The sequence below is a fragment of the Triturus cristatus genome, chromosome 6 (assembly GCF_964204655.1).
Source record: "Triturus cristatus chromosome 6, aTriCri1.1, whole genome shotgun sequence".
Classification (NCBI taxonomy): Eukaryota; Metazoa; Chordata; class Amphibia; order Caudata; family Salamandridae; genus Triturus; species Triturus cristatus.
Window position 1 is genome coordinate 878,475,327 of NC_140589.1, and position 13,591 is coordinate 878,488,917.

General features: G+C 40.1%; 1 protein-coding gene across 1 annotated transcript in view; it reads left to right on the plus strand.

The window, feature by feature from the left end:
• Positions 1-13,591, plus strand: part of LOC146817994 (uncharacterized) — a 294,213-nt gene that overhangs the window by 215,114 nt on the left and 65,508 nt on the right. Inside the window, exon 7 of the mRNA XM_085609281.1 lies at positions 4,827-4,941. Coding sequence (XP_085465407.1) covers positions 4,827-4,941 — 115 coding nt within the window. The remainder of the gene's footprint in view (positions 1-4,826; positions 4,942-13,591) is intronic.

Sequence of the window (13,591 nt, forward strand, 5' to 3'; positions counted from 1 at the left end):
CATATGTTTTGAAAGTTAGTCCAGAGTGGCTGAAGTAAGGCAAACAAACCTGTCAGGTGTGTGGTCTCGGAGAACATTTGGGTCAGATTCGTAAGTAATATTTATAGGGCTACAGGGGTTCCTGAGAGAGGAAGGTGGCTCACCCCGAGGGAGGGTCTACTGGTGTTTTTCTCAGAACATTCCCTTGTGAAACTGGTAATGGTGTGCCAAGCGACTGTTAAAAAAAAAAAGTTCTTAAAAAAAAAAACTAACCAGGGAAGCAGGTCCAGACAATTTATCCGCCATTGTTATAAAAGCAAACCCTGTGTGGTGGGCCTGGTTTTTTAGGTCTCGCTGACCCAGCGCATGCGCAGCTCTGCGATACATTTTGTATCGGGGTTTTCAAAGTGCTGCCACAGGCTTTTGGTGGCCTAGCGCTTGCGTCCACGCGAGCGTGCACATGTGCAGCCGCCATGTGGGTTTCTGTCAAGGCTCATGAAGTCTTCCAGCCTTCCAGCGCGTGACTCCCCTCACCTACCCCCTCCCTTCTCCCACTCGTCAGTTTCATTTTCCCCTTCTTCCCGCCCCCCTTTGTTCATGATCGCGATAAATTTCACGTCACTTTTGCTTGTTTTTTAAATGTAATTCCTTTATTTTTAACCATAGCAAACTTGTGCATTTTCATCTGAGCCAATTCAATACGGCTCATTTTATTGACCCCAGCAGTGGCGTAAAAATAGCACCCGCAGTGCGGGGGGAGGGGCAATCTCCAGGGGGGCCCCCTCTGGCACAGTTCACAGGCGGCGGGACTCTGAGCTCAGAACTCCTGACTATGTCAGGAGCGTGGGGCCCCCTTATACTTTGCAAGCCCCCCGCTCTATTTCGTTACTCCACTGGACCCCAGAAGGATGAGATGTTGTGTGATCCTGATGGTACGGGAGCCTGTGACTTGAAAGGAACACACTGACCTCGGCAGCAGGCACTTTAACACACTGAGCCTTCCTGTGCCCATGCATCAGTTTTCTGCAAGAAAATCAAACAATGTTCTAACTCTAGCTTCAAATCGTATGTTATGTTATCAATTCACACAGCGTCAGCTGAAGAGCCTTATAAATGTGTTGTGCATCTGAGGCGGTTTCTGAATTTAAAAGTTTGTTCCTTAGACTAAAGTATAAGGATATTTATGTGCTTCTCTAAAACCGCACCACGTACCTTGTACACCTAAACGATTTCGGTATCTTATACTAAGATCTTTATGACCGGGCTTTGTATGGTGGTAGTAAGAACGCATAACTTGGCAAATCCAAATTGCGGACTTTTAATTGAAATGTTCATGTTATTTTGTTTTTCTCTTTTTGTTTTCTTATTCATAAAACTAGTAGAGCAGAAATGATCCATAAATGTTCATTTTCACAGGAAGCTGTGATCCGAATGTGTGAGTGTTTAGTGTAGAAGTTTCACATGTAAACTTATATGCTCCAACTCGGAGGTGGAATGTGTAGTGAATCAGAGAAATGTAGTAAGAGCATGGGTGGCTCTCAGATGTTTATACAGATGCACTCTCAAGGTACCTCACACACCACAGGCTGAATCTGTCCCGCGGAGTGTAGTGCTCATGGACGCCCGTGCCTTGGCGAAAGAGTACAGAAGCACTTTTGCAAGTTACCATTCTAGACTCATCAGCTTTTCCTCTGAACACGTCTTAGCACGAACACTAAGCTGAGAGTAGCAGCTACTGTCCAGGCGACATACTAGTGACCCTAATTAGGTCATACATTCGGGTTAAAACAAGCACTGGCAAAGTCAATCGGTCTGACATTGGCAAGCTTGCATTTTTATGTATTTTTACAACCGTGCAGTGAGCATTATATTTGTGAAGGTAATAACAAGTAAAATTGCCACTAGGCAAAGGTAGCCTGTGTTTGCTTGCAAAAATATACCCATCGGAAAAAATAAATAATTAAAACATGAAATTAAAGTAGAGATTGGCCGAACAGCCCTGGCCCTGAAGCTGGTTTCTTTTTAGGCAGATGTGTACATGTGCATTAACAAAATGCTTTCACTCACAGTAAAGCAGTGGCATAACAAAACAAGCATTGGCATAGCCAATAGGTCTCGCCTTTGGGACCTTATAAGTGTTTAGTTACCCAGCACAATATCCTTGGCGCAACAACATCAAGTGTTATAAGGTCCCAAAGGCCAGACCTATTGGCTATGCCAATGCTTGTCTCCAAAGTTTTTGTGTTTGCAACTCAGACAGGTAAATTCCCTCTGAGCTGGAAGGGTGCAAAAATTAAGCCAATCCACAAAAAAGGCGTTTGATGACCCCAAAAATTACCGTTTGATAAATGTGCTTGATGTCGGAGCTAAGTTGTATTCGAAGGTGATTTACAGACACTAAAAGATTGGATTGAGACCACTAATATAGTCCCTATGGAGCAAGGAGGCTTCACACAAGGCCATTCTATGATAGACCATTGCTTCAGTCTGTGGGCTCTTGGGCAGAAGGCAATGGAAACGACAGAGAATCTTTTTTGCTGTTTTATCGATTTTAGTTCAGCTTTCGACCTAATGGATCGCACTATATTGTGGGAGAAACTTCCGCACCTGAACATTCCCTGTAGCTTACTTGCAATCATTCAGGAACTTTATCACCAGAATTGGGGTCAAGTAGAATTAGATTTAAATAGGTCTCTCTCCTCTAGAATCCCTATGGGCTAAGACATCCTTTACTCGGATGACTTGGCCATTTTAGATTTGACACAAGTGGGCCTACAGAGGAAGTTAGGGAGGTTTAATGTGTATTGTGGCTAATAAACTAAAGGGGAATATGGAGAAAACAAAAATAATGACCTTTGGGGAAAAAGATAAAACTATATAAGTAGGTATTAGGCAACGATAAGGTGGCGGTGGTAACTACTTATAAATATGTAGGTATGATGTTTCATAACAAATAATATTCGCCCCTGCACAAAGAAACGGTGGAGGCTCGTGCTCTTTCCACTAATGGTGGCCTAGTCAAATTTAAAACCACATACAGAGGACCTTCTCTGACCCCGGTACTTACAGCCTATAACGCTATGGTTCCACGTCAATGCTTATATGGGGCTGAATTGCTGACCCTAGGTACAGAGGCAAGCTTGGAGATGTGTGAGGGCAAATACCTGATAAATTGCTAGGCCTACTCAAAGGCACAATGTGCCCGGCGATACGAGTGGAAGGGAATCTGGTGTGCTATAGAACTAATACGGAGTGATCTAAAGTGGGCTGCGCAAGTCAGAGAAAGACTATTGAATAACGGGGTACTACTGAAGATGAAAACATTTAGAGTAATGGAGGTGTTCCATCTTTGGAAGGGGGAGTTGAGAGTGGTTGTAGAAGAGAATCCAGGGCACCAGATTTGTGTTACGTTTCAAGGAAACCCTCAGCGGACAGATAACATTCCTTAGCACACGTCTTATCAGTTATTGAAGTGACTTTAGTACATGGGGTAAACCGTGAGTACAAACATAAATAATGGACACTTAGTGGTTCTTCTATCAAGTTTCGTTTAATAAGTGCAAGTCTTCATGTTGGATTCCTGGGATAATTGTAGGATGTATCCTTATATAGCTGCTTTTCCAAGCCCTCAGTTGTGCCTGATGCTATAAAAATTTCAGGTGGCGTTGAATTTTCGTTTTTTAAAAGTGGATGCAACTGTGGTTTGTGTTTTAAATTTTAATGCGCATTTCTTGTTAGATTGTTTGCATTGTTATAGTTTACGATGTCAGATTTTAAAACCAATGTTTTTCAAATATAATATACGTCATAGCACTGGCACTTCCCACGAACATGGAGTTTTTTGATGTAGATTGTACACTAGCAAAAGATCTGAAAGGTAGCTTGGGCTAGAAGTATTGTTAGAGAACGTTATTCCTTAAAGCTGAAAGGATCTGTGTCGATTATGAGGAGGAATACTGAAACAGCAAATTTGTTAATATATAATTCAGGATTCCTGTTTTGCATTTTTACTGATTTTTACAGATGAGTACAGACAGAAAACCATTTATTTTCCTGTCTGTATTTATTCTTAAATGTGGATAAAAATGTAAATATGGGTTGTTTTTGAGTGATTCTAAATGCTGTCAATCATGACTGCCAGACAATAGCTGTGCGGATCGCCAAACAAGGGAATTAACAAAATTTAGGGATTTTAGTAAAGAGCCTTAAACTGCAGTAGATGTGCACAACCTTGATACTAAAATGTATATATTTTCTTACAAGTTCAGATTTTACCATCTGAGTGTGTATATATCATTGAAACATGTCAGGCGTTGAGGCACAAGTGCACATTAATTGGTTGAATAAATGCAGAAATATACACGTTTCAGCTTAATTTTTTCACAAAACCTCAAATAAATGTGGATAAATACTGGTAAAATTTGCAAAAAATAAATATGGATAAATACAGACGGAAATGACAAAAATATAAATACCATAATACCGGGAGCCCTATATATATTCATATGACGTGTCTTTTACTGTGGCTTGCCATGGGGAGGCATGCGTAGGTGGTGGGTAATGGGGGTAGGGTGTGGGAGTTTTACTGTCACTGTGTGTACATTGTTTTATAGACATGTCTAAACAATAATAAATAACCTACCTAACTAAAGATTTTTTTAATGTAATGTTATCCTGACCTACGTTTTGGGATGATGCTTTGTTCATCACAGTATGCTTTTTTGTAGGTCAATGTCGCGTAACTATAATTCACAGACTTTCTTAATCATACTGTTGTTTAAGATTTCAGTGCAAAGAAGTACAGTCAATGCATGACAATTACAGCAAGTTTTTGGTTTTTGTTTTAGCATCTTATAATGGCTCAGCACGATACGGGGAAGATTTTTCTAATTTTCCTATCCCTTGCTGTCTACATTGTTACGGTGGCCTTTAACGCAGGAGCCGGGTCAGGCGCATTCAAAGGTAAGACACCTATGCAGAAGTAAACCTTCTTAACGTCTCAGGAAATGCATTAAACACCTTTTTGGTGCGCATTCATTCAGTATGCCTTTGTTATCTCCAGTGAGTGAGGATACTATCCAGGAATTCATTTTAGTGTGTGAAATTTTAGTTCAAAATGTTTATGAAGTTATCCATCCAACGTTACCCTATTGGTAAATTATATGCTGTGAATTCAGTTTTGAGGAAGTGCCAAAGAAAAAGGCAAACAGTAGTTGCACTTGAGTTCAGAAAGCAAAAGCTCAAAGGAACAAGCTAACACAATGTGAACGAGTGTGCGCAATCTTGTAAATGTTTATGCTCAATCTGTGATACCAGGCCTTAGAATATCTAGTTAGTGCTTCATTTGTTAAGAAATGTGCTAGGACACAAAGCTTTCTTAAAGCACTGCCAAATGACAAGCTTGCCAAATACCTTGGCTGTCTAGTGATGACACAACACCATGCATCTTTCTTTCTCCACCCCACATTTCCGATCTCCTTATCTCACTCTTGGAGTCTCTTCTTCATCATTGCTTTTGCCTTTTCTCGCTGTTTTGATATTATTTTTCCTTCTCATTTCTCCCTTTTCTGTTTTTCTCTTTTTTGCTCTGGGTCAAAGTCTGATGGCTAAAGTAAGTCCTGGTTCCTGGATGACTGCAGGTAGCCACCACCTGCAAAAACGTAAGAATTGATCTACACTAGTACACACTCAAAAGATAAGCCAAAGCAATGTGGGCCCTACCGTTGCACAAGTGTATCGTATTATCATCAGTGATCCCACACTCAACTTTTCATGGCCCCACTGCATAGAAGACAAAACTATGCAATTTACATCACAACAATTAGAAAAGGAGCGTCTACTATATTGTTTCGTTTCCGGCCCAAATTCAGGCAATCTAATATTACCAACTATTACAATGATGAACAAGAAGTGAGATTCAATTGTCAGGAATCTCAAGAATGCGTCCAGTATCCAATTCAATTTTGTTGATTTTTCAATACATAAAATTTTCCAGTGAGCCCAGCCACCGCGTTTCATCCACTAGGGACTTCATCAGGGTTGTGCTTTTCAAACTTGTATGACGTTCAAGTAGGAAGAAGTAAGGACTCCTGTTTCAGTATCTTCCTGGGTAATAAATCTTCTGTGAGGCCAAGTAGTCTGCATTTGTGTGTGTTTTTTTTAAATTCAGCTGTGACCCCCTAAACATTGCAAGCAGGTTGCTGTTTGTAAGTTGCCAGAATATGGATATGTGGTGTAATACCTAAAGCTACCCACCCATTATAGCATGTTTGTAAAAGTTGGCCAGTTTAGCCTTTTATCGGTGTGGTGGAATTAATCTACATGGAATTATGGACTATTCTGCTATTTCTTGCCCCTTGTGTATCTGACTGTTGGTGTCTTCATTGTCTTACTTTGGGATTGGTTGTGCTGCATTATGTTTTTGCTTCAGAACCGGATTAATGATCAGCTTTTCCTGGGCTATGCTGGTTCCAAGAAAAGCAATGTGATTAGGAGCGGACTGTTTCGCATGGGTTGTGGTGTGCATCAAAATCTGGTATGCCTTTGCCAAGAAGGAGCCTCCTTAGAGCATCAGGACTCATACTAACCTTGGCAAATACTGTTTCTTTTGCATTATCTGCTAGGCTGCAGTGTAGGCTTCAGTCCTTACCATCCCCATGCATTATTGCTTTGCCACTGAAGACTGCGGGCAAGGCCATTTTGCCAGATCTGTGCTGCAAACGTCCCGATTTGACCATCTCTTTAGATCCGCCACTATGTCAATGCTACTTGGGTAATGATTCAAGAGGTGCAGAATCTGCAGTTAGAAGTATCCATCAGAAAAAAATCTACTTAGAAGTATCCATCAGAAAAAAAGCTACTTACCTTTGGTAGCAGTCTATCTGGTGGATACTCTGTCTGCGTCAATGTACCTTCTCACCAATCCCATTCACCTCACCATTCAGAAGAGTGGGGATACATATGACACTGAATAACTATCCCAAGTGAGTTTTGTTACTGGAATTTCTATCACTATCTTCGGCCTTGTCTCTGCATCTGAGAGCATGGAAAAAAGGGTGATTAACTAATATCCAGGCAGTGGATAGGGAGAAAACGAACAGAGCTTTGTGTTCCAGGTCCTCAATAAACCTAGTAAATAAAGCCACTCAACTGGAGATTTTCATAAATTTGCTGATCTGGGAGCCCTGAGAGTGGGGAGAGGCTCAGTTGATGAAAATGTAGGTGCAACAAGCCCGCCTGGCCGAAAAGTGCTCAGATGAAACTCAGAGCGCATGTGGCTGGCAAATCAAGGATGGCCACAGTGAGTGGTCCACATCAGCAATCCAGGGCTCCCAAGCTGGACTGAACAGGCTCTAAGCAGTGTTTCCATTGACCGTTTTGGGATCAGCACTACAAACTTTAGGTGTACCTGAGAGGGAGAGCAGAGTTACTCCCTGAAGAGCAAACATGAGGGAGAAACCCAGGTGACACTGCTTTGAGCTGCAACCTGGGGAGAGAAGGGCCCTGACTGGGAAAACAGTCTTTACCATATGGTAGGAACCACACAATGCGTTTACCACGCATCCATTACCATGCAAATCCTTTACCATGCATTGCCTTTACCGCAAATATGCCTTTGCCATGCATGCCTTTACAATGCAAGGTAAGTATAATTAAGGTAAATATTTGTGTGTGTGTGTGTGTGTGTATATATATATATGTATATATATATAAAATGTATGGGTTGGGGTGGCTAAGGGTATAGGGTGGTAAGGGTGTTTTAGGGTTTAGGAGTGTGTTAGGGGTTGGGTAAGAGTAGTAAAGTTTTTTTTAGGGTTTAGGGGTGGGTTTACTGGGTGGTAAGGGTCCTCCAATTAAACAAAAAAAAGTAATATATACATATATTCAAATGTATATAAATATACACATATATACATATATATATATACACACACACACACACACATATATAAATATATAACTTCCAGTAGAAGGCTGGGTGTTGAAATGCGTAGACCGTCCGTCTGTTTGGTTGCACTGTGGTGTTGAATCAAAATTAATAAAGAAGAAGGGAAAACATGTCGGAGTCTTCAGTGCCGTGCGTCCTCATCAGATTAATGGGACGCAGACGGTGAAGCATATATATACACACACACACACAGGAACGCACATGCACACACACACACACATATATATATATATATATATAAATATATAAAGTTTCACTTACCTTATGTCTTACCTTGCGTTCTGAATGTATGTGTGGTAAACACTGCTCCACTCTACTGCACTCTACAACACTTCATGAAACACCACGACTCTCCACTCTACTCCACAACCCCCCACTCTATGAAACACCACCCCATGCCACTCTGTACCACTCCACCCTACCACACTCTACTCCACTTTATGGCACTCCACTATATGGCACTCCACGCCACTCTCCTCTATACCACTAACTTTTGGTAATGTTGAACAGCATTCATGCATGATGCTGGTGAACAAAATGGATGCAACACATTGGCAAAGCCAATAGCTCTTGCACAGGCAAGAGCTATTGGCTTGCCAATGCTTGTTATGATGATTCTTTACCCAGCCTAGGGAATGGCAACAAACTGTTTTAATTTGGAAAGCTTTAGGAACAGTTTAAGGAGTTCAAATGTTTTAAATGTACGTACATATTATGGTGATATTTAAATATATCTTCTAAGAAGTTCACTATTATAAGCATATGCCTTTTCTGTTAAAAATAAACTTCCCCATGCTGTGGGAATAACATTGCTTCAGTTCACTGCCTATGAAGATGTTGCCCTTACCACAAAACAAAGCTAGTCCCTCATGAACATATTCCATGGTGCATATTAATATTTAAACAAAGGCAAAGCAATATAAGGCACTACATTACGGGCATAAGCATTAAACTGGAACAATTTCCTTTGATGCCTCTCGGTTACTTGCCAAAAATGATCAAACCAGTTTATATTGCATTGCATTGTATTCCACTGTCATTCTTTATTTGAAAACATGGATCAAATGGCAATAGTGAAGTATTATGGGATTCAAAACTGACTCAAATTGCTTTTAGCAATATTATCAAACCACTAACAATTTTTAGACCCCAAAAGTCTAAATTCAGTAGCTTCATGTCAAACTGTCAATAAGGTTTTGTATCAATAAATAGAGCAACAGATAGTTTGAATTTCTAAATATTTGAAAAAACATTGGGATAGACAGCTTGTAATGTGAAATATCTGTCCTTTCTGCTACTAGTGTGTGGATCTGGTGAGCAAAGTGTGTTTAAATGCTGTGTTTAAGACTGCAGTACCGCCTCCTGTCTACAGGGGCAGAGCTTAGCAAAAATATAAGCCCACTTAATAAAACACAGGTCCCCACAAGGCAATTTTTAAAAAAGTTATAAAAATTGGAACGGATGTTCCTGAAGTCATTTTTAGGTCGAGCATAGCGCAGCACACATGCACTGCTCTAGGAGAGGGCCTCTTGAAATCACTCCAGACATGCTGAAAGCTTTCTGTAAGCTCGTGCTTGTGGTTGTCACATTCTATTTGCCTTTGCATGTGGCTTTCAAAAAATGAAAGCACGCAATTGGCCAAAAGCGGGTGAATGTCCCACCTTTTCTTAAAATGTTCACTCCCATGGCGTTTTGCTCTAGGGAGCGAGCAGGCTGGCAGCTGCATTCCTTCTGGGTCACATGCTTTCGCTTATCAGGTTACTAATTGATCTTACCGCGCCGCCCTGCTTTTCTTTGAAATGCTTGTTCTTCAGTTCTGTTCTGTGCTACAAAAATTTTCCCCCAGGGGAGGTTGTTTATCTGGGCCTCTTGCTCTGAATGCAAAGCAGATGCAAAGTCACTTGAGATAATAATTAAATTCCTGCTGTTCATAATATCCTTGCAGCTTGTTATGCACCCGGATCCGATGAATTTAAGCAGCTAATTGCTGGGAAGGTGGTGTATTTATGAATCTGTCAATGTTTACCCAGTGTAGCAGCTGTCTGCTGCTTCCCTCTAACAGTGATAAAATCCGAGGCATCGATTTCGAGGTCACGGGATTGACTGCGCCAAGAGAACACGTTGTTATTCCTGGAGATGGGGAGATAGCGGGAAGCCACACACCAGTGCCCGCAGGCATCCGATGAAGTATGTGTCACAGCAGCGCCCAACGTGCTGCCAGGGGCCTGGCCTAGGGTATTTCTCCTTCACACAGCACTGTGGTAATTATCGATTTACTGCACAGTTTGATGCACTGGAATGAAATATGCATGAGCGTACCACAGATCACAGAGATAAACGTTCCTCCTGTGATTGCTGCTAATTCCGACCTTTCCCGTCATTACTTGCCCTATTTAAACACCCACTTGACCATGTGGAAATTATTTTTACAGGTTCCATGTAAAAGCACTTGAGCTGTGGTACACGCCACATATTTACAATCTACTCAATGCAACATAAATACACTCAACATAATACCACTCAGTACCACATAATTACACATCACATAATTACACTATATTCAATGCAACATAAATACACTCCACATAATACCACTGTGCCACATAATTACATGACACATAAATACACAACTCAATGCAACATAAATACACTCCACAAAATACCACTCAGTACCACATAATAACACACCACGTAATTACACTCTACTGAATGCAACATACACTCCACATAATACCACTTAGTGCCACATAATTACACGCCACATAACTACATTCTACTCAATACAACATAAATACACACCACATATTACCACTCAGTACCACATAATTACACACCACGTAATTATACTCTACTCAATGCAACATAAATACACTCCACATAATACCACTCAGTGTGACATAGTTACACACCACATAATTACACTCTACTCAATACATCATGAATACACCACACATACCACTCAGTACCACATAATTACAAGCCACATAATTACTCTACTCAAAGCAACATAAATACACTCCACATAATACCACTCAGTGCCACATAATTACACGCCACATAATTATACTCTACTCAATGCAACATTAATGCACTCCATATAATACCACGCAGTGCCACATAATTACACGCCACATATTTACACTCAACTCAATGCAACATAAATAAACTCAACATAATACCCCTCAGTACCACATAATTACACACCACATAATAACACTCTACTCAATGCAACATAAATACCCACCACAAATTACCACTCAGTGCGACATAGTTACATGCCACATAATTACACTCTACTCAATGCAACATAAATACACTCCACATAATACCACTCAGTGTCACATAATTATGTGCTACATAATTACACTGCACTCAATGCAACATACACTCCACATAATACCACTCAGTGCCACATAATTACACGCCACTTAATTACACTCCACACAATGCAACATAAATACACCCCACATACCACTCAGTACCACATAATTACAAGCCAAATAACTACACTCTACTCAATGCAACATAAACACCCGCAACATAATACCACTAAGTGCCACATAATTACACTCTACTCAATGCAGCATAAATACACTCCACATAATACCACTCAGTGCCACATAATTATGTGCTACATAATTACAATGCAGTCAATGCAACATACACTCCAAATAATACTACTCAGTGCAACATAATTACATGCCACATAATTACACTCTACTGAATGCAACATACACTCCACATAATACCATTCAGTGCCACATAATTACAAGCCACATAATTACACTCTACTCAATGCAACATAAATAGCACTACACATAATACCAGTCAGTGCCACATAACTGCACGCCACATTATTATACTCTATTCAATGCAACATACACTCCACATAATAACACTGAGCCAAATAATTACACGCCACATAATTGCACTCTACTCAATGCAACATAAATACACTCCACATAATACCACTCAGTGCCACATAATCACATGTCATAATTACACTCTATTCAATGCAACATAAATACACTCTACATTATACCACTCAGTGCCACATAATTACACATCACATAATTACACTTTACTCAATGCAACATAAATACACTCCACATAATGCCACTCAGTACCACATAATTACACGCCACTTAATTACACTCCACACAATGCAACATAAATACACCCCACATACCACTCAGTACCACATAATTACAAGCCAAATAACTACACTCTACTCAATGCGACATAAACACCCGCAAAATAATACCACTAAGTGCCACATAATTACACTGTACTCAATGCAACATAAATGCACTCCAAATAATACCACTCAGTGTCACATAATTATGTGCTACATAATTAAACTGCAGTCAATGCAACATACTCTCCAAATAATACCACTCAGTGCCACATAATTACATGCCACATAATTGCACTATACTGAATGCAACATACACTCCACATAATACCACTCAGTGCCACATAATTACAAGCCACATAATTACACTCTACTCAATGCAACATAAATACACAACACATACTACCAGTCAGCGCCACATAACTACACGCCACATAATTATACTCTACTCAGTGCAACATAAATAAACTTCATATAATACCACTCAGTGCCACATAATTACACACTACATATTTACACTCTACTCAATGCAACATTCATACACTTAACATAATACCACTCAGTACCACATAATTACACGTCACATAATCACACTCTATTCAATGCAACATAAATACACTCCACATAATACCACTGTGCCACATAATTACACACCACATAATAACACTCTAGTCAATGCAACATAAATGCACTCCACAAAATACCACTCAGTGCGACATAGTTACACGCCACATAATTACACCCTACTCAATGCAACATAAATACACTACACATAATACCAGTCAGTGGCACATATTTACACGCCACATAATTGCACTCTACTCAATGCAACGTAAATACACTCCACATAATACCACTCAGTGCCACATAATCACATCATAATTACACTCTACTCAATGCAACATAAATACACTCCACATGATACCACTCAGTGCCACATAATTACACATCACATAATTACACTTTACTCTATGCAACATAAATACACTCCACATATTGCCACTCAGTAGCACATAATTACACGTCACATAATTACACTCTACTCAATGCAACATAAATACACTCCAAATAATACCACTCAGTGTGACATAGTTGCACGCCACATAATTACACTCTACTCAATGCAACATCAATACACCCCACATACCTCTCAATACCACATAATTACAAGCCAAATAACTACACTCTACTCAATGCAACATAAATACCCGCAACATAATACCACTAAGTGCCACATAATTACACTCTACTCAATGCAACATAAATACACTCCACATAATACCACTCAGTGCCACATAATTATGTGCTACATAATTACACTGCAGTCAATGCAACATACTCTCCAAATAATACCACTCAGTGCCACATAGTTACATGCCACATAATTACACTATACTGAATGCAACATACACTCCACATAATACCACTCAGTGCCACATAATTACAAGCCCGTAATTACACTCTGCTCAATGCAACATACACTACACATAATACCAGTCAGTGCCACATAACTACACGCCACATAATTA